This window comes from Numida meleagris, chromosome 4 (assembly GCF_002078875.1).
Source record: "Numida meleagris isolate 19003 breed g44 Domestic line chromosome 4, NumMel1.0, whole genome shotgun sequence".
In the NCBI taxonomy this organism is placed as follows: Eukaryota; Metazoa; Chordata; class Aves; order Galliformes; family Numididae; genus Numida; species Numida meleagris.
In genome coordinates this window covers 82,992,078-83,017,326 of record NC_034412.1, presented here as the reverse complement: position 1 = coordinate 83,017,326, position 25,249 = coordinate 82,992,078, and the positions used below count along the sequence as shown (strand labels likewise).

Below are 25,249 nucleotides of genomic sequence, written 5' to 3'. Positions count from 1 at the left end.
TTGGCTTGTGACCTATGCTGCCTTGGGTGGTACACACATGTATCTGCATGGTATTCGAACTGCTGAGCGTTACTAACATTTTGAAGTTTGTAGTGGTATGTTAACATGAATGTATATTGTTAAGAGATTGTTTCAATCATTATTTGTTTTCAGCTACATGAACCTAACTGTTTCCCCCTGTAAGGACCTGTTTAAATAGTGTTTTTGACAATTTGTATTTAACTGATCCACTTCAAGTAGACTATAGCCACTGTAGCCCTTAAGGTGTTTGTTTTAAAATAACCAAACACCAAGCAGTTTAATGAGTATTGAAAACTAATATTGACATTTAAAGTTTCAATCAAAGTTCATTCCAGTAAAATAACGGCAGAAGTTCAAACCACTAAATGATGGTTTAGGTCTCTTGCAAACTTGTTTTCTCAAGTCCTCCGCTATAATATTACCGCTTGAAACTTTTAAACAAGAACTGGGAAAAAATCCAAAACGTTCACAAAATATAATTTGTATCTAAGCTTAACTACTCTGGTAAATGCCAAGGTACGTTTTCTCACACCATAGGTAACCAACCTTCCCTAACTTAAAGATAATGCATCTCAGACAACTGAAGCTTCCTACTCGGTAAGTATTTGCTTACAAGCAGCCATCATGGAGTACCTCCAGAGCTGTTTGTTTCCACTTCCCATCACCTCACATGAACTGGTTCATGGGCCTATTGTTGAAAACCAAATTATTTTAGCCTTTCTCTACCTGGCCACACCCCAGGAACTCCTTGTGCCCGCAGTTATCAATATATGAGCTCCAGACTATGCCTGCCAAACAATCGCTCCGGTGGTGGGGCATGCTGAGCTATGCAGTCACAGCAACCTCCTTCCCGAGCACCCAGCTTCAGCCCTACTTCTGTGCCAACACAGCTGTGAAACAGATCAGTAGCTGACCCTGTAGGAAACACACACCAAGCAAGTGAACAGGATGAGACATCAAAGCAGCACAGAGCAATAAAGCACACGAAAAAAATGGCTTAATTACGCTAACAAAACACCATTTTATTTTAAAACAAAGGAAACATTCCAACTCCTACTTCCAATTCCTTAATTTTTCTCTCTGTTAACGAAAAAACGTTATAGACCACAGCCTAAATTTAATAGATAGCACCTCCTCACCTCAGGGCAGAAAGCACAAGGATCTTCAAAACATGAAAGACCATAGTTACTTCCTCAAGGTGCAATGATAATTATTTACCCAGGTTATACTTCAATGCATAGCAACACAAAGAATAACCATTAACCAGAAACAGACAGGAAAACTTGCACAGATGCAAAATCCTCCGTAGCTCAAAAACTTTCTGTTGAGAAACAATCAGAACATTCAAACGATTTCAGGTACTCACTTCACTCTGAAGCACGCAGTTCTTCCACAAACATGCAAGCCACCCGACACTAAAGCAGCACAATATACATTTAAATTAATTATTTCCTTCTCCTCCAGACAACTTCTCTGTACAGTACTTGTCCTGTTTCACCATCCTACTTCCATATACTCTAACGCATATTGCTACCAGCAAAGATGGGTTACAATTTTTAGCTGCTCTATCAAGAAACCCATTTTTCCATAATGCTTTCTCAAAGAAAGAGAGTGCACCAGTAACTTTTACCTTCCCCCCCCCCCCCCCCCATTTATGATCAATTGTTGGAAGATAGTTTTTTTTCCTCCCTGTATACCGATTTGTTTGCTTTAAGAAGTTCTCTGTTCAGCTATCTTTCAGGCACTGAGGTGTGTATTCAACTATACACAACCACCACAAAACAATTCACAGCATTATCATTAACATCAATTTCTTACAACTATGGAAACTGCAGCAGTTTCAGTAACACCACAGAAGCGCAATCAATGATGCTGCAAGTCTTAGGAAATCAATGATATAGCACCTGTCAAGCTTAGAAGGAAAGCATTCAATTGTTAGTAAATGCTTTAACTATTTTTTCCTTTTCTGTCTGCTACAACCCATAGCATCACGTTCAAGTGAACGCTGCAGCAGTCAGCCTGAAAACTTCAGCATATTTCACATTTTCAGCAAAACACAACTAAAAACTATGGTGCTAATAAAGTTCTTGATAAACTTGCCAACACTAAGCTAACCACGTTATGTGACAGTTTTTAATGTTTACGAAAAGACTGGGCTGGATTTCCAGGCTGACTCAGTGGACTTCTGAAACGTCCTGTAAACCTCAACAAAGCTACAGATGACAGCAAAGCCCATCGCACTTTCTTCTGTTATTTTTCCCTATAAAGTTCTTAGCTGGTAAGCTACGCTTAGAGTGAGTTCCAAAACCCAGTCTCAATTTCAAGGCTTTGACAGCACTGCTCCTTTCAGCGGTTGAGGCAAGAAGTGTTAGGTGACTTTACCAAGAAACACTCAGCCACGAAGTGGTTCTGGTACAGAAGGCAGAAAGTTACAGCACCCAGCGCAGCCCCACAGCTCAAAGCACAGGTGCAAGCACCCACCTCCTGCAGCCCTTCTTTAGCGGCCAGCGGCTTTAACCGCCCGACTTCAGCGTGCAACACAGCCGTAGATAACCTCATCGCTCACAAACCGCCCCACAGCTATCAGCAAGCACGCTACGTCAGACTTCACCGCTCTCTCCCCACTTCTTAACACGCGAAAAGCGGACACTCAGCCGGCCGAGTGCAAGGCTCCGTGCCACCGGCACAGCCGAGCCCCCGCCTAAACCTGAGCGAAAGGGCCGGGAGCAGAGCAGAGCCGTCCCGCTGCCGCCCCGCGGCTCCCGGCGCACTTTTTGAAGTCTCCCTCCCGCCCAAGTTCCTCAGCCGCCCGCCTCGGCCCCGGCCCGTCATCCCAGGCCGCTCCGCGAGGATCCCGCCGCTCGCTGGCCCCGCAGGCACGGCCCAGCCCGGCTCCCGCTCCGGAGCGCGCCCCGCAGGGGTCGGCCCAGCCCGGGGGCCCTCCGCCCGCCTCGCCGCGCTCCTCACCCGAGAGGCCCCGCTTCTTCTTCTTGCCCCGGTCGCTCTCGTAGAACCCCAGCGTCTCCGTTCGCTGCTGCGGCGACGGCTGCCCCGGGCCGGCGGGAGGCGGCCGCAGCTCGCTGCTCCCCCACAGAGTTTTCGGCTCCCCGCGACAGCCGTCCTGCTGCTGCTGCAGCTGCTCCGGACCGCCGCCGCCGCGCCGTCCTTCCCCGCCGCTGCCCGGCGCGGCGGCGTCGCTAACGCCGGCCATGTTCGCCGCCCGCTCCGCGCCAGCCGCCCCCGAGCCGCGCGCCGCGCCGCGCCCCTGGCTGTGACTCATCACCGCGCGACAACGGCGCGGCCCGGCCCGGCCGCCGCTCCAGCTCTGAGTGCGGGGCGGGGGCGGAGACGGCGCGGCGCCATCTTGCGCGGCGTTAACCGCTTGTGTGCCGGCTGCCCGGCGCTCGGCCTGCCGCGTCGCGGAGCCTGCCCGCGCCCCCATGGGGCCCTCGCACTTACTGTGGTTTTGCAGCTGTTGCGGCGTGCAAATAAAGATGTTTGTCTGAGGGAGGAGAGCTGGCGGGTCCGCTGCTGTTGGCCTAAGGAGCGTGCGCGTAAAGGTCACACCGGCTCAGGGGCAGGAGTTCAAAGCAAGTGCAAATAACGCTACTAATCTGCACCACACCACGCAAATAAGGCCGTGGTCAGAAAAGGAGAGTGAGAGGTGAATTATTAACTGTAAAGCCAACAAGATTTCAGGGACATGCGGTATACATTGGACCGTGCCGAGCACCTGAGGTCAGCGGTCTGCTGGCCCTGTTCGTGCAGCGCTTTCTGCCGGTGGCTCTGAAAGGAGACGCTACCTGTGAGCCAACTTGTGTGACCCACCTGCACACCCCGAGCTCCCGCAGGCCACCAGTGCTCCAGGTGGCCACTTAGGCCGACGCACACAACCTGCCCCAAACCACCCCTAAAGCCTCGCAGCTCGGTCTTACTGAGGCTGGAAATGTAAATTAGTTAGTTGCAGTGTGCTACTGGTGGTCATATTAATCAAAAGTAATTGTTCCAGTCTCAAAAATGCTCGCAATTCTTAGAGGAAAAGACATGAAGATAAGCAGGTTGCTCAAGGAAATGGCAGAGTACTTGTTCGAAGGCAGAGTTCACATGAGCACAAGGACAAAATACCTGGCCTGAATTTCAAGTACAAGATCTCCTTCACATTCACTTCTCATGTTCTTATCATGCTTTCAGAGGCCAGATTTGTTTGGCTTAATATTTAGCTACTTATCCTGCCAAAACAAAGAATGCTTTATTCTTGCTTTGGAAGACCGCAGTGTATATAGTTTCCCCCTATAACTCTGAGTTAATTGGAGAGGGGATTGTCTCAGAACATTTCAGGCCTTGGATAGTCTAGAAGTACCCATTTCCACTGCCATTAGTGGTGCTAAATGCCCCAAATCAGGTAGTATTAATCCAAGTCTTCATGTTTTTCAGGCAATGGAGTGCTTTTTACAGAGACTTAAAATATGTAATAATATCAGAGAGCTAACAGGGATAGCTACAATACATCCATAGTTCTGGCTTTCTTCTGCCTTCTTTTCTCTGTGGGTTTAAAAAGCAGTTGACAAGTAGGATGCAGAACAGAAGTCACTAAAAAATACCTGATAACTTCCACTACCTGATAACTGCAGGAAAGCTGCTGCAGTCCATGCAAAGGGATGTGACACCCTGAGAGACTGCTCCTCTCCTTCCAGTTGTGCGTAATAGCTATATCTGTCCATGAGATACCTCGCACAATCTTTAAGGAGAACAAACTGTAACAACCTTGTTATCAGTCTTATCCAAACAAAGGTGTTTGCAGCATCAAGCATAGTCTAACAACCAGCTGTGTCTTCTTCCTTTAGGCCCACTGAGAAGCTATCAAATGAATTGTCTGCATTAGTTGTGACAGCACATACATTTCATATATCTTGGGGTGACCCGAGATAACCTTGCTTAGTTTACAATATCTTCTGGTTTTCTGTTTGAAATAGTTTGGCTGAAGGAATGGTAATAGTATGCAGTACTTTTCAGCTAAGAATTCACTTTTATTTTTGACACCTCAAAAGCACATTGAGCAGATAGTCTCAAGTTAATACGCACTGAGTCCCTGCATTTCATTTTCCTGAGTTTTACATGCAGTTTGTAACCCATCGCTGGCCTGAATTTTGTTGTGCTCATTTGCATGTGCAAACGTGTGTATGTCAGCTGTTACATGTGGCATTTTTGCAAGTTGGCCACTTCAAGAAGGTCACCCAACAGCAGCAAGATCCAGTCTCAAGGTCTTTGAACTAACAAATTCAGAGGGGAAAAGTTGTTTAGCAAAAAATTCTAGCGATGTTGATACAGGAAGTAGTGGCTCTGCCATGAGGAGTTATCTGGGGCCATCTGTTGTTTGGGCACATCAAGTTGTGTTTTGCTGCTTTCCATAGCTTATCTGCTAAGAGACATGCTACTGGGTGACTGTGCAAAGGGTCAGAATCCACTTTGCAGTTTCATAACCATTCACCAATCTTTTACCCAAATCAGTTTTTCTTGGAACAAGGCACTATCCTGTATATATTCCCACAGATGGAGTTCTGCTTTTTTTCAAGAGAGATGGTTAGCAGAGAGGATGGTTTCAAACTAATGACTCGCTCCAAGGAGAAAATGCAGCTTCATTCATGTAACAGTTGAAACCATTTGGATAGTCATAAAGTAGAAACAGACTGGGAGTAAAGAACTACTTGCATTATATTAGAAAAATGAGTACTGCTGATTTTTGGGGCTTTGTGAAGGTCACCTCTTTTTTTTTTTTTTTTTAAACTTTAAATTGCCCATACATGTACTGGAGTAACGATCATCTACGTATAATGTATCTTATGCTTAAGTATAATAGAGGGAATATTGCTGATCTGATATCAGAAGGCTTCTTCTGACACTTTCAAGTTTTAAAAATTTTATAATGTGTCCAGCTCAGTTGAGGTTTCGTCCCCGAGTACTCATTGCTGCAACTATTCTGTCTCCTGGTGAAGATAGTGTAATGAGCATTTTTATATGTTTTAAAATTCTTCCTTTATTTGCAATGGATTATTTTTTGTCCAGAAGGCCCAACAAAGGATTATAAAGAAGACTCAGATGATGGATAACCATTCTTTGCAGTGCTTTTTGTTGGCAGAATTTAGTTGTCTTTCCAGACCATGGCAGCTGTCATTTACCCCTATGAAGTCAGATATCCCCTCTTAACGCAGATAGTTAATCAGTGAAGTGTGCTAAAAAAGAGGTTAAATAAGAGTTGAATTTAGAGAGCAATACAAACATCAACAAAAACCTGTCAACAAAGTGATAAGTAATAAGAGAAGTAAATTATGGACATAGGTTAAGAAATGTGAAAGAAGTCTTGAGAAAAGGACGGAAGCTTGGTGTACTGTACCAAACAGAGGTAAGTGGAACTGGAGAATACCTAAGTTAGCAGTAAATTATAATCAAGTGTTAAAATGGTGATAGTAATAATGCAATACACATAACTATACAAAAACATCTGGTATCTGTCTTTCATTGTAAGCTTTTTGTCACTGCGGCTCAAACTTCTTTAGACTTTCTAATACAATTTTTAAAAGCTTAGCTACTTAAAATGTGTGTTTTAACAGTTTAATTTCTTGAGTTTCCTCTAAGAATTATATTGAGTTACAGCCTTCATTGTGATTTTCAAACATTTTTCATCTTAAAAAATGGCATCACCAGGCACACCTTCTGTGAGGAGGCAAGTCAACAAAACTTATGATGAACTCAAAGCCCAGTAATGATATTTTTTCCACAAGAAAATATTTTCAGACCTTTCTGTAACATAAGCAAATTATTTTATATTAGGTTTGTGACTTGTAGTTAATCGATCCCCTTAGTGTGGGTGTGTATTCATTCTTCTACTAAAGGCAATGCATCTCTTAGCAACAACCAATATTAACAAACTTTGTTCTAAATCTTTCCAAATCACAGCTGTCATATATTTGCAAGGTACAAAAGTATTGGTTGGAAGTGTAATCTAATTCTGTCTCAGTTCTGTTTCGTATCTGAAGTTAAAAATATCTGTTTACGCCCACAGGAGAAAAATCTTGCAAAGATTCTTTCCTCCATTTTATGTTCAACATCTAGGCAGTACAAGAATTTTTGCATGGGATAATCTTCGTATGTGAAAAACAGTCTGTGGAAGAAATTGCCATATAATGACTATCTAGCACTGAACATTTTTCACTTTCATATTTTATTTTCTTATCTTAATATAAAATTTACAGTGCTTGAATTGACCATATTTTTTTTTTTCTGAGTTGTATGCTCAGTAAGGATTAGGTTTACTCTTAGGTAAGCTAAGGACATTACTCAGTTTCAGCATGTCCTTGAATAATGCAAGTACAAATTGCGTTATGCAATACTATGCTACCTGAAAGTCAGGTTTGACTTCTCACTGGTACATTTCCATTATTTGTTTGCTGCAGATATGCTATTGTATAGCAAAGGAGGTGTTCCGTAGTCAAATTCAGTGGTACTTTTCAGTAACAGCAGAATTTTCCATTCGTGCCATCTTTCAAATTTTTAGAAGGAATCATTCTCTTGAGATATTTCTATGTAGCATCTTATCGTGAGAAACTAGTTCAGAAGTTCAAGGAGTGGAGTGCAGAGATATAGAAAATTAGTTCTGTATTACAGTTTTTTAGAAAATAAATGTATTACAGTTTATTTTAAAAATAAAATTAATAATATTCTTTTTTGTCATCTTTGTTGTTCAGACTTACAGAAGCTCCCTAGTTTAATATTTCTATAGCTCTTTCCCTGTATGATATCTCGACTGTTTTCTCAAGGCAATACCTTTTTGTGACTCTCAAGATCGATCTTTTCCTGGTGTAAAGATTTCTTTTGAGTTTATATCTTGAGGAAAACCCTGCAACTGCTTCATAGAATCGTAGAATTGTTTGAGTTGGAAGGGACCTTTAAAGGTAATCTAGTCCCACTCCCCTGTAATGAACAGAAACATCTAGAGCAGGATCAGGTTGCCTAGAGCTTGGCTGTGGATGGGGCACCCACCACCTTTCTGGGCAGCCTGTTCTACTGCTTCACTACCCTTATCGTGAAAGTCACTACCCTTATCATAAAAAGGTCTTACTGAAGAGAAGCAGCAAATGGTCTTTTCAGCACGAACATAACTGACCTGTATGATATATGGGGCATTTCCTTTCCAGGTTCACACACTTGGAAGAAAATAAGCAGGGAGATTCCTGAATCTCTTGGATTTCAAGTTCCGTTGTCACAATCTTCATCCTGAAATGCTGGAAGAAACTTCTATTTCCTCTTTATTTGTTGTTACATATTGTAAAATGACATGACCATGACACATATTTGTAGCTATACTGCATAACATTTAAAGATGGCTCTGTAGATGGCAAGGTGTTTTTAAATCTTATAAAAGTGAAGCTACCTTTGACTCCAACCTCAGCTATTGCCTCAGCAGATCTAAGCCAGAGTTGAGGTGTGAGGGGAATAGGTGGGTGTAAATCGGTGGACAAAATGCAGGTGGAAAGAAAAAGAAAGGTTATGAAGGCTGCAAAAATCATGAAATGGGAAGAGAAGAGCATTGGTCCCAGCCCTAAAACACAAGTTTCCTGTATCTAAAAATGTAATTCCCAATATAAGACAGAAAAATGGTTTGGGGTTTTTTTTTTTTTTTTTTGATGTTTGTTTGTTTGCTTTTTTTTTCCAGATGTCATAAAATAAGTTACTTGTCAATACTGGTTTGCTAATGTATGAGTTTATGTCTACCCTTTCTTCACATTTTTTCAGGTCCAAGGAGCAGAGATGAAATCCAAAACTCAGAATGGTCTGGGTTCTGTGCCTTGACTTAAAGGATGAGTTCTCAGTCATGCCAAACCCAAACAGAGATGGAAATCTGTATTACAGGTGTCATTAGTAATCAGAGTTGCTGTAAACAGTGCTGTTGGTTTTAATAAGCTCAAAATCTCAGCTCAGCAGGAAAATATCTGTCATGTTAAAGTATGCAGATATATACATATATACAAGTTTTGTGCCTAAAATTAGAATGTGAGATCTCTAGATAGGACCTTAAGTCTCTCACTTCTGGAAAGCATCTCTACTCAGGAGGGAAATCAAATGTGTTAGATTTAAACATAATGGTAAGAGCTTTCCTCATTTTAGGCATTAACGGAGTATTCTTCAAAAACGTTTAGCCTCCTGGAGGACCAGATTAATCAGTTAAGAGATCCTGGGACTCCCAGTTTAGATTACTTCATAAAATTGTGGCCCAATTTGCAATTACAGTTGTGTGTGAAAAATATATACCATTACGTAGATAGAAGAAGATAGGTATTTCTTACAAATATTTAACTAGTAGCTCTGAGGCCAAACTTTAAGAAACTGTAAGTCAAAATGAAGCCATGTCCTATGGGTGGACTCATGCGGTTTTCATGAGTTTGGGGCTGGTTTTGAATTATTTGAAGTCTGAATGAAGAAAAGTTTTTTTGTTTAATTGAATCAATGGTGCTATAAAATGTACAGGTCATCTAATCCACTGTTAACAAAACAGCAAATGTGAAAAACCTTATTCAGAACTGCTCTTCGTACAGGCAGATGTTGTTTTAATACATATAAATGCACATATATTTACATATATGGCAACAGAATACTGAAATCAAAATCAGCTTCAGGAGCTAAGTGTTGTTTTAACATTAGCAAGTCTCTTTCAGGCAAGTGTTCAGTGCTACACTTTTGAATAACTGTCTTCCCTTGAGGTTGGTATTTGCTTTAGTTATCACTTTAGTTATTAACTCCTACAATCCAGTTTTCAAACGTGACAGCAGTGTTTGGATCAAGTTCAACTCTGAATTCATTCCAGTAATGCCCGCATAGTTTGCATGGTCTTTTCTATGTTTGTGTGCAGACGTGGGTTTTTGATGTATTCACAAAGCATGTCTAGCAATATATGAAATTTTGTCTATCAACATCAGGGTCATGGCATACACGGATGATTTCTTATGTCACTCTTTTTTTCGAAGACCCTCTGTTATGGCACAGTGAGATAAGAATACATTGTCAAATGGAACTCAAAATTTTCTGTCCCTTTTTTGTTCAAGTTTTTTATTTTAAAGCAGGCAATTTTAATTTGGCAAGCTCCACACAAATCCAATCACCATTTGGAGCTCCAGGAGAATTGCTCTGCCTTGATGAGTAACGAGATGCACTGCAATGTGGTTGGGATTGCTCTTTCAGCCCTGTCAGATCATAAAGGTAGGCACTCATACTGAAAATGATTGATATTCCTACAAAGTAACCCTACCTGCCCTACCTTTGCATCAACAGGCAGAACACTAACTAAATATGTTTTTCCTTTCCATTTTCAAGTTATTATTGTTGTGAGATTCTTCAATTTACGAAAAATGATATGCACCAAAGCTGGCTTAATAGCTGACAGAACACAAAGAGGGACATGATGAGTAAATCCTGAAAGTCTGTCTGTCACCCACTTAGATCACACTTGGGATCTCTGCGCATCGGCCTTGATGAAACAGTAAACTGGTTAAAGAATCCAAAATTTTAATTTAACCAAAGTGAAATATATTCATTTTTTGAAAATCTTACGAAAGCTCATTTTCAATCACAAGCAGCTGACTAAGAAAATGTCCTTGTAAATGATGTCTCTTAACACTATTATGTTTAAAGTACTGTCAGCATTTCTGTTACAGCGATTTACTGTGAAGTGCTAGATTAACTACTTACTCAACCATAAGAATATGAATTCCTTTACAGTCTTTTTACAGTCTAATGGCTTGCTTTGGCCTAAAAATCATGCTCAGGTATGCACTGATGTTCATGTGTTTGTCTAGAGCACCTGCACACCAAAATACTTTTTCACATACACAGGTGCCTATACATTCTACAGAGATGTTTAGAAGCAAAAATCCACCCTACACAAGCAATTGCCCAAATGGCATGCAAAAAGATGACTCCCATGCATACAGATATTTTTGTGGGCATTAGTCAGCTGCTTAGTTATGATAACTTGATACAAAGTCTGACTCTGGAGTTATTTTAGTGACCAGGATGCGCTATTTTCATTCCGTATTATAAATCCCTGTAATATCATTGCTGACAGAACCTTTAACACAGCATTGCTAGCAGATCATTTATGATCATTATAATCTGCTAGCAGATCATTTGTTCTTTCAACCCAGGAATAAATGCTTGTTACATCAATTTTAATAATTGCAGTCCTGCTCAGTCAGGACGACCCCTTTCCAAATGACTGGCAATACCAGAAGTTGTATGACTCATTCCCTCCTTTGTACATCCCCAGCTGGCACATTCAGTTCCCTCTTAGTACTCCTATATTTCACAATCCATAGCAGTCATTCTCCCCTTTCCGTAAGTGAAATTATTAAAAATGAAACTTGAGAATTAATATTTTAAACAAAAACACAATGTTTGAGTTTTGCCCCTTGGATGAATGCAGAGCTGTTGTCTTAACTGCATGCTGCATACTTCACTTTGTGGCAACATACTTTAGCCCTCTACGCACCCCTTGTTTTGTACTACTATTTCACAGTTCCAGTAAGAGGGTTATATTATGTCCTTATTTGTAGAGCACAACATACATTTAATCTGGAAACCATGATGTGTACAAGCAATTAAACAATAGGTATTGTTTAATTAAAACCTGAGAATTAACAAGAAAGGAGAATGACGTTCACAAAACCAGTGTGTCTTTTGGTTAACTCTTTCCTGCTCACAACATGTTCCTGATTTCTGCTGCTGCAAGTTAAGATTGCTCATGGTGCCAATTCACCCTTCATTTCTAGAGTGTGTTTCCATGGAAGATCTTGTTCTCACCTTCTTAGCTGTGTTTGGTTCATGTCCTCAGTAGCCACATTTTAAAAACTTTGCCTGAATGGTTGCCTTGACCCTTCAGGCCTCTAGCCTGTCCTGCATGAGCTGGTATACACCTCACTGAATCAGCTGCAGGATCAGCCACATCGTGCCCCTGAAGGGACAGCCAGGAGTTGTATGTTTAACTCTGGAAAATAACTGATATCCTGGGAGAGAGTTACACACTACTGTTGGTTTGCAGTGACCGTTCAACCACTGTGATGCTAGAAGCCTCCTGCCTTTGGAAGTTATGAAATAGACTGATCCTGAGCCACAATAGTTCTGTGCAACAAAGCCTGATTTCTATGGACTTTCAAGGAAGTAATTGAGCAAATAATTCAGCTGTGAGAAAGTGAGAGCAATGACAAATCTTATTGGGTTAGAGGCAATTGTAGGTGACAAGCTGTTTTACAGTGAAGCCACTTGTATTCAGAATTTTTGATCCCGGTTGATGAGTGTAATTTTATCCACGCAGGCTTAAAGATTTTAATTTAAATTCAGGAGGGGCTTAACAACTGAATTTCTCTTGTGGAAATGGATTTCCAGGTTGGGAACAACTCTAGCTCTTAGGCAGTTTTCCCATTTACTAAGTATAGCGATTCATTTTAATTTGCATATAGAGAACATGGATATGTAAGTCTCCAATTACTTTAAAAGCAATATTTCAACAGATACAGTGAAGTAATTAGTTTAATGAGCAAATGTCATTGCGTAGTGGAAAGCTTGGTTTGCCAAGGATCAATTTGTTGACATTTGAATCCAACTAGAAATGAAATGCACAGAACAAAAAGTAAACTATTTTAGTAAAAGTCACCTCATCCATTTGGAACAAATGAAAAGTATGTCTGCTTCTCAACCAGAGGGGCTAAGTAAGGGTTTTTTCTGCATTAGAAAACTTACAAATTATAATGTAAAATATGAAGAGAGTAGAAAAGTTTATGATGCAGACATGGGGAGTCAGCAAGCTACTTTTGTTAGAAGTAGAATAATTATTTCCAGAATACATTTTTCACATATATAAAATGAAGTTACTTATTACTTACGGCATCTTTTCACAGAATTGTAAAGCCTAATTCAGAAACATCTGTTAATATCTCTGAAATTCTCAAACAGGGCAGCAAATGTTAAAACTTTTATATCTGGATTTCCTTTGCTTGATTGTTAACCATTGTTGATACACTGTCATATAAATACATCATATCTCCCATACAAATAAAACACGAGATATTGCTCAAAGAATTTTCCTGTCTATACCGGAGATTACAGTAGTAATAAATCAAGTTATAACAATGAAAAATAAGTACATAGAAAAGCAGTAAAGAATATAGCTGTGAGAGGTAACAAAACAGTTTCTGTTATGTACATATTTTATTAGTGCACCCAAGTAGCCAAAAGGGCAAGGTGCCTTTTATCAGGAAGAAGGCGTTCTTTCTCAGTATGCAAAATGAATGTGAACGTTGCTGATACAGCAGGCAAGTGTAGGATTATTTTAAATGTCCAAAACACAATGATTTTCAGATGTTCTTGAAAATTACATTCTTGAAGATTATGTAACCTTTTTTTACCAATGAAAGCTTGGATTTAAAATATATGGCCAAAAATGAAAATTATATGTTGTGTTTTTCTTTTCATAGTTTAAATAACTAGCATTAATATCTGCTGTCAAGAATTGTTAATTTCTATTTTGATTAAAGTGAATGGTGGTATCTAAGATCATTCATGTCAGTGTTGTATAAACACTCAGATATAAGCTAATAAGGGTTCACTTTGTCCTCTGGAGATTGTGTAATCATGCCTGCCAGAAATAACTATATTAAAAATAATAAAAACCCTGATGAAAAGCAGAGACTATCTCCACAACTGAAATTCAGTCAACAGAGAAAAGCTCTTTTAACAGCATATAGCTTTGCTACACAACAGCTTCAAATGGAAAATGAAGATCTTTTATTCAGAATTGCATTGGTAAAGATTCAGTTTTGTGATAAGGGTATTAGTCTTCATTCTTTTGGACATAAATCAAATTGGAACTGATGGGATTAGGAAAATCTGCCAATGGGAACACTTTTTATTCCAGCCTGATCTGTTGCAGGGTTTCTTGTTCTTTGCACCTCAGAAATCAATGGGGTTGAAGATAGGATGCTAGAGATGGAATATTGCCTCAGAGCAAGTAGTGATTTCATCAGATGTTGCGGTGCTTGTCTATTTATCCAAAACATGGATGGATTTTTTACATTCCACTACAACAAGTCCTTTAAGGACCACACGATCATGGTTATCACTAATCAAGGAAATACCAGAATTCTACGTAAGCACAAAAGAGTACCCAGCGTGGTTGTGTGATGTCTTTGTTTGCAGTCCAGTGCGTAAACTAGGTCATACAGAGGGCTGGCTATGCTGTGCCTCAGAACTCTGCTGTATTCTGCTTTCACCTCCTTTTGTGAAGTTGACAAAATTGCCACAGGAGGACTTCTGTCTTACAGAGATTGTTCATGTTAGAAGCACCCGCCCCTCCTCATGCTGACATTGTAATGGAGCTCAAATGGGAGGCAGCATCAAGGCTTCATGTCCCCTTGGTGGCTTTCCATGCAGCAGCTGTCAGGGAGTGAAGTTTGTCTGGGGGGCTCTCACCCGCCCCTCACCTCTTCCTGCTTTGTGGGCTCTGAAGGAGGAAAATGATGCAGGGACTGATGAGGAAACACGTTTAAGTGTAAGCTTGGGTTCTCTATACGAGTACTTTGGAAACACTAGTGACGTAGCCTACTGAATCTGCATCTTTAATAATGATATCAAATTGGCATTCTATGTTGACATTAGAGATTATGACTCCTGCAGGTCTGGGAAGCAGTGAGCAGATGGGACGAGTTATGGCAGACATTTACACTAGGCCACTCTACTGCAGGGGCTGAACAGAGCTGCAGTAGCCTCGGAATGTCTATGGTGTATTTCTTTTTTAATTACGACATTTCTTAGCTGTCCTTTTGGCCTCAAGGACCTTCAGATCAGAACTCTGTTCAGTACACTGTGGTGCAGATGTGCCCACGCTGATATTTATGCAAAATCTCTTGATTTTTTAAAAAGTATTTTTCAATTTAATGTAAGTTTTATTTTTAATGTGGACTTCTGTTAGATCTAAATAATTGCCAGAGAAGAGTCCTTGCCAGCAGCTGAATTATTGCAGTCTGTGCTATAATTCCAATGTGAATATAAATTGTTTTTCTTGTTGGCTTACAAGTACTGTTTCTCTTTGTAAGATTGGCTATGAATCATCCAAAGGTAAGCAGATTTTTAAAGAAAAGTCTGAAGTTCTACAGGAAAATGTGGAATAAAGAGATGAGTATACTTCTGGAAAATACTGAATTTATTTACCACAAGGGGCAAAATGTTTTTGGCCCTGCTAAACTCAACATGCATAGTACAGAATCAAAATGAAATTAAGCCAATATGCATTAGCAGCAACTTCAGTGCATCAGTAATTTGTTATTCTATGCTGCCATCTTGTGACTACAAATATGACCTGCTGGCGTATAATAGAGTAATAAGCTGTTTAAATATGACCTGTACAGTTCAGTGAGGACACTTTCTGGAAAAACTTCAGTTTTTGCATAGTTACTACATACTAAGTTAATAGCAGGGAAATGAAAAGAACAGAGAAAATATTTGACAGCATTTCTACTAATGCAGTATTAGTGAAGTGTTGTATGTTTGGCCATTATGGATGTGGTCTGCTTCACAAAATGCAGTGAAGTCATTGTTTGTAAAAGTTTCTGAAAAGAAAACTTATGTAAAGATCCATTAAATTAGTTCCTACCCGCAGGTAAACAGATACATCAGGTAGCCCTTCTTCAGAGATCCATACAGAAAAGACTTACTTAGGTTTCTGTCAATAGGGGAAAGCAAAATTAAACAATAACCAACTTACGACTTCCTTCTCATCTCTTTAACATAAAGGAAAATGCATTCAGTTTGAGGGTGAAATTCAAGGCTGAATCAGTGAATGTTATGTAGTATTATCTTCTGTACAGCAGGGTGGCATTGGGGAGCCTCAAAGCCAAGAGTGAATGAGATGAGCGAATGAGAACCAGTAGCAAGAGTGGCTGGTAGCTGCTGAACACACAGCAGGATATGCAATACTGTGCATTGCATCACTAGCACAAAGTAAAATCAATCTAAAAGGCCTCCATTTTTAGTGGTTCTACTAAGGATGAAGTTTTGCACACCAAGGCACGCTGGCTGAATGGTAATGATTAGATGACAGAGTAGATATTCACTTCTAATGCTTCCAGTTCACCATACTGTAGAAACCACCTTTCAAAGCTGGAGGACTTTTGCTTATCAGGCATTCTTGACCATCTGAAGATGGAAGTACTAAGTTGTTATGCGGGTATCATCCAACAGAGCAAAGAGACATAAGCTGTCCAAGAATGAATTAACCTAGAATTTAGAGATGAGTTTCAAACCACTAAATCAATGAGAATCTGAAATGGTTATCTGAGAGAGCAAAGGAAACCTGACTACTAACAGAGTGGATCTTGTTTAAGTGTTGAAAGAATTTTTGAGACAGATTGCTGGTTAGAATTTGGGATATTGCTTCCAGTCCAGTCCAGTCCAGTCCAGTCCAGTCCAGTCCAGTCCAATGTTTGCTGAAGTTAAAGACACACCAGATTTTGAAAGCTCAGGAACGTTTTAGTTACATGAACACCTGGATAAGGAAGTACCTTAACAAAGTAATGTAAAAAACACTTGGAGAGACTTAGATATAGCCTGAATTGAAATAGGGGAGAGCATGGAGGATGTAGGAACTCATGCACAGAGAGGAATCCATTTCCTCTCAGGAAAGGAAATGGAAGAGAAGTGGATGACCTGAGTGGAAAACAAAGATCTCTGCTTTAACCCTGCCGAGTTGAAACTCCAGATTCAAATGTTGCAGCTAAGTGTGCCTAAATCTCTCTCTAACGCTGATGAAGCGTGGCAGATTCACTCTTTCCCGGGGAAGTGTACCTGCAGCAAGAAAGCACTGATGGAGGAATGAATATGCCATGGTAGATCTAGTCTGGAAGTTTATGTAGGGAAAAGTGAGAAGGCTTGTTGAAGCATCCCTAAGTTATTGAATTGCTTTAAGTATTTCTTATATTAAATTGTTCACTTTCGGCTTCAATCAAATTGTACATCATTGCTGTGGTCTAAGAAATAACTTTGCTTAGAAACTAGGTGGAGCTATTTGTTTAGTACAGGCAGTGGTTTTGTCATGTTGCACTCTGTGCAGAATAGAGTGCATGGTTTATGTACACAGATGATGCATGTGACACCTCTATTTCATCATGCATATATCTGATAAATTTCAATGGTACAATGATATATTTAATGATGTATCTGAGAACTGTCATGCTGTGCACGTAGCGTGCATTTGTAGAGTGAAAGTTCTTATGTTAGAGCATGTTTCAGACAGCTTAAAGAAGTCAGTTAAGTGAGTGGCACAGAAGATGAAGACTGCATTAGAGAAGGACTGCTGACAAAAGTCTTAACAGAAGCCAGATGCTCCAAAACAGATATTTTGAAATTATTGAGCTCTTTGTAGCAAAGTAAAAATAAATGCATTACCATTTACAGATGCTTAGAAAGAAAACAGCAGAGAAGAGATTGAGAACTTGTGTCAGAGACAGAAAATAAGTCTCTTGAACCTGAATATACCATGATGGTCAGTCCTGTTTTCTCAAGGTTTGCTCTGACAAATGCTACCTGCAAAAACTGCTTTCTCTAAGTATCAGAGGACTAGTGGTGAAATACACCCCCCATACACCATCTGCATCCCAAATTTCTTAATGTACTTGGTGATTAGAAGCCAAAACTATGTGGTAAGTAAGCTAGGTTGAGTGCCTTTTAAAAAGGTCTCATGGCCTTAAAACCTCTCCTTCACTTAGTATTGTTCTCCAGGGAGCTCTTCAGGCCTCCTTCATTCTGCACCTCATAGATACCTCAAGAGTCCTCTTACACTAAAGAGTGATGTGCAACTTGAAGCCATCTCCAGAATTCTAATTTCTGTATGTCAGCATCTGGAAATCCCAGCATTTGTAGCAAAACACAGCTGGGCTGCTCCTGAATGTGACTGGGAGGAAGAACTGGGAAACTTCTACCTCTGGTTCTTTCATCAGCGCTTGAGTGGAAAAGCTGAACTATATTTGATTTGTTCAGTGTCAAATGCTGGCTTTACAAAAGTAGATAAAAGCACACAGAGCTGATTTCTGGCTGCGGGACTTTGCAGCTAGTTTGATCACCAAAACAGGACTGTTTGCAAAGTAATATACCTGTTGTCAGCCATGAAGTTGCAAATAAATTGGGACTTTCCTAATGTATTTTTAAGGCATTAGAAACCAGACTAATCTATTGTTAATCTGGAGTTATTATGCTTATTCCATTTTTTATAGACCACAGACATTAATGATAATGCTTAATAATTAAATACTCATAGTTAAGACAAACAAAATTTTGGTAAGAGAACAAAGAATTCAATCAAAACTATGATTGGCTTCCATATAGTCTTTTCCGTCCCACTGCTCCCATTCTCTTGACTTCACAAAATGTTTGTTAAAATTATCTTTACTCTCAGCTGTTCTGAAAGTCGGCAATGCTTGCAATTTTGACCAGTGGTTCATTAACATAACAGGCTGCTCTGCTTTTTATACCTCTCCTGAGTTAAGAATCTGGTAAGTTTCCATTTCTGCTTGCACTTGTCTTTCTGTAAAACTAACTTCCTCTGATAATCTGAAGCTTACCTGAAGTCTTGTATTACTTTTCATTCTAGCTCCCTCCTTCATAGCTGAGAGCTTGCATTCACTTTTTATAAGTACAGCCAGTCTATATATTTCTTACCCTTTCTAAAGTCAGTTATCACTTTCCTTTCTCCTTTGCTGCCTTAATGCTGCTACATTTATGTTCTCTTTGCCATATCAGTTTGAAAGAGGCAAATGATGTTATTTTTTTACTCCACGCAATCCATCACACACTATCTCTTCTGACCAGATTCAGGGAATTCAGCAAATAAATACTTTTTGTGAGATTTCCATCTTTTGCTCAACTTTAAATTAAAACAAAAGAAGTAATGCCCTCAACTTTAAGGTTAAGAAGAAGAACACATAAACATGAGTGAAGTCCACCAAGTCTGGTGAGAAAATGACCAACTAAGCATTTGATAGATTAAGCATGTTGGCACAGTAATACTGTACAAACATGCTTTCATCCACTCAGCATAAGTATTCTTACCCGGTTTAGATATGTTGCCTGAATGCAGCATAGGTAGATCAGAAGTGATGCAGCAATGTTTCCATAAATCACTTTCAAGCAGTGCTAGCTATTCTGCTAACAATGTGTTCAAGGAAAAAAAGAAAAGCATGTTATGAAGTTTTGCATCACTCACTGTAAGTGATCTCTCCATGTGGTCACTAGCGACTCTCACAACCCACACCACAGCTGTGTATTATATCTAACTCCTGGTATGCTAAACATGGGCAAAATTTATCAGTGCATGACTACACTGTAAATATCTGCGTTATCAGCTGTTGACTCTAATTTCGAACTTCAAATAGTGTAAGACTAACTTACTGCTCGTAGTGCCATATTTAGAAAGGAAATACACCATAAATATTCTGAGGCTAGCACAGGACTATTCAACTCAATTCAAGCCCTTTATCACAACTTTGTGTTTCACAGTCTTATTATTAAATTAGATCATTGAGTGCCACCTTACACACTTTTGCTATTATGTCCAGACTGGCAGACACAATTCTCTACTGCCTGGTCACAATGCATGAGATAAGTTTGATGCTTTCCTAGAGAACTACTGCAAAAATTCCTTGAATACCAGCTACAGGACTAGCTGATCTCTCTCCCAGCCTCCTTCATAGTTCAAATATTGTTCCTCTTAATAGAACTGAAGGAACTGAGATTAAGATTCCTTTAAAGAGAATTTATTAAATCCCCAGAAGGTCTATGAACAGGAGAAAAACTTCCAAAGCTGAGATTAAAGCTGGCACTTTAATAAAGATTGAGGTGCCTGAATAAATTGGTTGTCCCACAGGTGCTGAGCCACTGACATTAGCTCTGCAAGGGAAGAAACTAGGCAGCACATCTGAAAACTAAGCTATTTATGTAGGTACTTGAACATACCAAAACCCAAGCCTGTGCACCATACATCTTGTCCCTTTTATGGACCTGTGTTTGTCTAGGCTGCTTTCAATACACTTGCTTACTTTACGGCTATTCAAGGCAGCTCTGTAAGACTGGGGATTGACATTAGCACATAGCTGTACCCGTTAGAAATAGTCTCCCTCCCCCCCCAAGCTGTATGCTATTTGCTTATACTAGAGATTACTGTCCCCAGGAGGAATCTTGTCAGCATTTGCTAATCTGCTTCAGTCAACCACAATTCGGTTAATTTAAACAGATGATGAAAGTGGTTTGCGCTAGCAGGGTGAAATTTGCCTGAAGCATTTTAGTGAAACCACCCAATGTCCCTTCCTGGAACAGAGTGGTGGAGACAGCTTCCAGCTGCTGGCTTTGCAAGCAGCTGAGCGTAGTAGTGGTGAAAAAGGCACTTTGGAGTCTTAAGGAGGACATCTGCCCATGGCCTAACATGGAGTTATCTGAGACACTGAGAAAACAAAAAGAAGTCACAAGAGCAGCACTGGATATGGACTGTCCAAATCAAGAATTTCTCTCTGATTCCGCTGTTTACCACAAATGGAAGTTTCAACTGGAATTCATTGGTTACATCAACATATCATCTAGCATCAAGAGGAGAACCTTCTCTAAAGAAGATGTCTTTAATGCTCCTGAAATTACAAATGGTACCCAGGTCTGCAACTATATAAGTCACGTACCTCATCTGCTTTATGATTTCAGAAGACAAAAGAAAATGAGAACAAGCAAATAAAATGCAATCTCTCTTCAGGAAAAAAAAACAAGTGTATATTAGAGTTCACAAATATATCTGTTATCTTTCAGGCATTATTCACAGCAACAATGTCTGCCTCTTATGCTTTGCACTCAATAGGAAAGTGAAAAGCTGAAATACAACTGTTCCCTTTACCTCTCCCCAACATCTAATATTTTCTTCTCCTAAGTCAAGTATATAGGACTGTCTTCGCATCTATATTTTCCCAGTTGTTGTAATCCAGCATTCTCTGGGCTGCCTTTTGCTCTCTGTTCCAAGATATATTATTACCTCCTGGATATTATGCTCTCTTTCTTGTTTTGTACCGCACCACATTTCTGGCACATTGCATGCCCCATGTGCTGGATGAGAACATCATCTGATTCCATGGTCGTAAATAACTCTGTTAATAGATGTAGATTAATGCCAGGTTTAGAATAATACTACTTCTACAGTTGTCTTTCAAGTATATGAGCACAAGCCACTCTGATCTGCACTGGTTTTCACTGCCACAGTGCTTTTTCCTGCAAACTGTAAGCAGGATCCCTTTGTTCCTATCTCAAGACATAACCCTATGAATTGACAAAAAGCAGTAAGATTCATTGTCAATCCCCCCAGCCACTTACTCAGCTAGCCAATAGCATGCTGCTTGATAGGATGTTTTTAAATATCTCCAGTCCCTATTGTATTAGACACCAAAAGTACTTAACATCTGTACGTGGTCTGATGTGTTTTGCAAGGGATACACTCACTGGTTATTAACTGGATAAAACCTGGTATTAGCTTAGCTTTGTTTAATTTCTAATGTTATTTACTCTGTGATAACTGACTAACCTCAGTTAACATCGTGATTTGTTTGCCCTGTAATGACCAGATATTCCATTATATTATGTAAATTATTTGCATAGTGATTATGATTTAATGTTATTGGTAATTAGAATTATTTGCCTGCTGGTAATGCTGTATAAATGATCTGTCATTAATCATGGGGCAGGCCTTACCAAGAGCTCTAATGAGAAAAGCTGCAATATATGTCACTAAGCTATCCTTATCCTATGGACCATTGTTTTACAGCACAGGAAACTCGTTTCTGTATTTATTGATCATTCATTGATTGTTACCCTAAAGATATGGGGCTTTGTAATTGTTTCTTTATTCTTTGATGTAGGATATCACCTGAGATCTTTCAGACTGAGTCACAACAATCAAAACACATAGCTGCTAAAATTTTCTCATCAGATTTTGACACTTGTACTTTTGAATCACATTAGTAGTTTCACCTCTCAAATAAGGAGGAAAATCCATAGTCCAAGCCCCTCACATCAGTACCCATGGAGCCAAAGGCACATCTTTGCCAAAAGGAAAGGAAGAGTAGGAAAAGTTTGGACTTGATGATCCTTCTGGGTCCCTTCCAACTTGGGATATTCTGTGATTCTATGGAAGGTGCAAAAGGCAGGGGCCAGTGGGACCCCAGCCAGCAGAGCATGGTATTTAACTCAGGAAAGCAAACTTCCAAGGGGAAGATTCTCTTTCTCCGAGAAAAGTTATCTTTCATTCTTTCTGCTTCATTGCCAACATATTTCAAGGGACTGTATATTCTCCTTAGGATAAACTACTACTAAACTCAGCAGTGAGAAGAGCGGCAAACGTACACTCAGCATCCTTCCTACCCATTTGGTGCTTGCCATGTATATTTCAGTACGTTACTGCTTAAGGAGAGGATACCATACCCTAGGAAAGCTGAGTGTCCATTTAAAGCCGAGTCATGAAGCCAGACCTCTGAGCTTTGCAGTGATGAACCTTTGGGTGACAGCAGGACCTGATAAAGTAATCCTGTGTAAGAAGATAGAGATTCTCATCTGAGTGAGACATCTGAAATGAGAATCATGCCTTGTAAATAACCTCTACTATGACTTAACTGCAACACACTTAGTGTGAATACTTTGAGTCTCTGAGAGAGCTAGAACTGCATAAAAAATGAAAATATTTGTCACAACACTTTCTGTAATTTTTATGGAATAAAGAACTGTTTAGCTATATAGTGATTCAGGCAAATTGCATTGCCTGTTTATCATAGCAAAAATTTGAATAGTCTGAAAGAAATATTTGTACTGAAAATCTTGTTTTAGATTTAAAAAGGAAAAAGCTGAAACCTACTGAACCAGAAAATGTATGCAAAGGAATATCAATGTGAATAAAATCTCTCTTTTAATATTTTACCAGAGGTAAAACCCAGAATCATTAATGTTACTTTTAATTTTGAACCCCAGTAAGATTATGAACAATCTTGATTTTCCCTTGGACGGTTAAAAAAAAGAGTAGTCTGTTGTATGAGGAAAAGGGACAGTGGATAAATAATAATAGTGGAACACGAAGAAGAGTCTCACATATCTAAAAGGCTAATTGATGACTCATCAAGACAAATAAGGACAGAATATGAATTAGTTTGATGAGCCTTTATCATGGAACTTTTTGTGCGCTTCATGAAATTGGAACTGTTGAAGTCTAGTAAAAGATGTGGCAGATAAGTGTCCATGTATTCTTAATGAATAAGGAAAGGTGTGTGAATAAATTTCAAAGCCCTTGGTGACATGTCCTTTGCACCAGTCTGTACCCATCATAAAACATCTACTGGCAGAATTAAGCAGGCAAATAGTGAGATGCACATGCTGCAGTGCATTGGAAACCTGATGGGTATCTTTGGTTAATGAAAATACAACAGCTACCTGTTTTGTGAAGCCAAATAAAATCAGGTAAACAGTTCATCCACTAACATTAGTCTCTTGTCAGAAAAGAACATTATGTTCCTTTTGATAAACATGGAACAATTGCACTGTAGTTACAAGAAAGTGTGGACATGTGTTACATGAATTCTGCTCATGAGCATTTTGCTAAAATGCAGTAAATGGCTTTTCCCATTAATGTAAGGGTATATCTTGCAGCTTGGCTCATTTCAATACATTTTTTTCTTTCAGTGGTAAATGAAATTATAGATTGTTTTTTAAAATCCATAAAATCCATAGATTGGATTTTTAAATTTTGAGTTTTTTTTTTAACAGTAAGTCCAACAAATATTGTTCAATTTCTATTAGAATGTGATTGTCCATCTGCTGAAGCTGCTGCAATGACACCATATGGGTGTCAGATGCTATGGGTAGCAACAGAGTAGCTAATGCTGCTCTGCATGAGGACACCAAAACCATAGGTCTGATTTCGAATGTGGGAATCCCAAGTCAAATATTAGCTTTGGCAGCGTCAGCAACCTTTTCTCCAGACTTAGTCAATTAAAGAGATTAGCAAATCCTGTTAATGAATCCTCTGGGCCTTTGCAGAGAGGCGCAGAACCTCTGCAAACCAGAGCTCAGAACCACTGAACTCAGTGCAGCCAGGCGTGCAATGCTCACTATGTCCCCTCTTCATCTCTCTGGCGTTCTGATGTGCCCTGTACAGAATGGGCACTGCCATCTTCCTGCTGAGAGCCTTCCAGTTCTCTCTTTCTATTCTCTTTCTGAGGAATTTGGGGAATTTCTAGCCATTCCTTTTTTTTCCTCCAGTCTGAAGCTGGATGATTTATAGATACTAGGTTGATGCCACACTGCAAAGGCTGGAAAAGAATCTCAGAGTAGGAAAGAGTTACATATACATGTGTGGTAAAATACAGCCTGTAAAGAAATCTATGTAACAGCAAAGGATAAGGAAATATGTGCAAGAAGGAGCTGATAAACTTAATGTATAATAGTTACAGAATTTACAAAAATAAAAAACACTATAGCAAGGGTATGCATGTGTATGTTGCAAAATAAAGCATACGCAGCCTCTTAGCAGCTTAGTTTTGAGTAACACTGACTAAACTTTGCTTGGCCTTCAGCTGAGAAGTTAAAAAAAGGTAGCATCTCACAGTTATGTATATTGCCTCAGTGCCTCCCTAATCCATAACGGAAACATTAATCACTGTGTCTTTGTCATGGCAGCAAGGCAGTTTGCAGTCAGACTGTGCACTTGATTTATGAACAGCTGATGGCCATTGAACTGCAGCAATCCACCAAACAGTGATTTGAACTTCCTCCTGCCTCAAGCGTAAGCATTAAAGAGCACTAACATTATATTCCATCTCATATATACTAGGTTAATTTTGTAAGCTCCTTCACTTTGGCCTCTCTCTGGCCTGGTTTCACAGACAGAAGGTGCAGGCCTCGGGCTTCAGTCTCACCTGTTTGCTGGGAGAAGCAGAACGTACCCTCCTGGTACGTACCCACAATGACATGGCTGTGCCAACCCGAAAAACCTCACAGACATGCTTGCTTTGTGTGTGTTTTCTTTTGTGGTCTGCTCCCAGCAGGAATTGGGCCTCTTTTCGATGAAATACTGGTGTCCTCACTTTCTCCATGTTGTCTCATTCCTCTGTGCTTCAGTCTA

At 39.8% G+C, this 25,249-nt stretch overlaps 1 protein-coding gene and 1 long non-coding RNA gene across 4 annotated transcripts in view; one reads left to right on the top strand and one right to left on the bottom strand.

Annotated features, from left to right (window-relative positions):
* Nucleotides 1-3,270, bottom strand: part of TAPT1 (transmembrane anterior posterior transformation 1) — a 37,724-nt gene extending 34,454 nt beyond the window's left edge. The window contains exon 1 of one of the 3 annotated variants that reach the window (XM_021394811.1): nt 2,989-3,270. In XM_021394811.1, the coding sequence (XP_021250486.1) occupies nt 2,989-3,232 (244 nt within the window). In that variant the 5' untranslated portion in view covers nt 3,233-3,270. Of the gene's footprint in view, nt 1-2,502; nt 2,780-2,988 lie in introns of those variants that run through there. The other 2 variants (XM_021394812.1, XM_021394813.1) reach the window with 2 other exon arrangements.
* LOC110397869 lies at nt 3,458-23,497 on the top strand. Its single transcript, XR_002438023.1, has 3 exons — nt 3,458-6,421; nt 8,214-10,272; nt 10,387-23,497. It is a non-coding gene; the product is annotated as an uncharacterized LOC110397869 (long non-coding RNA).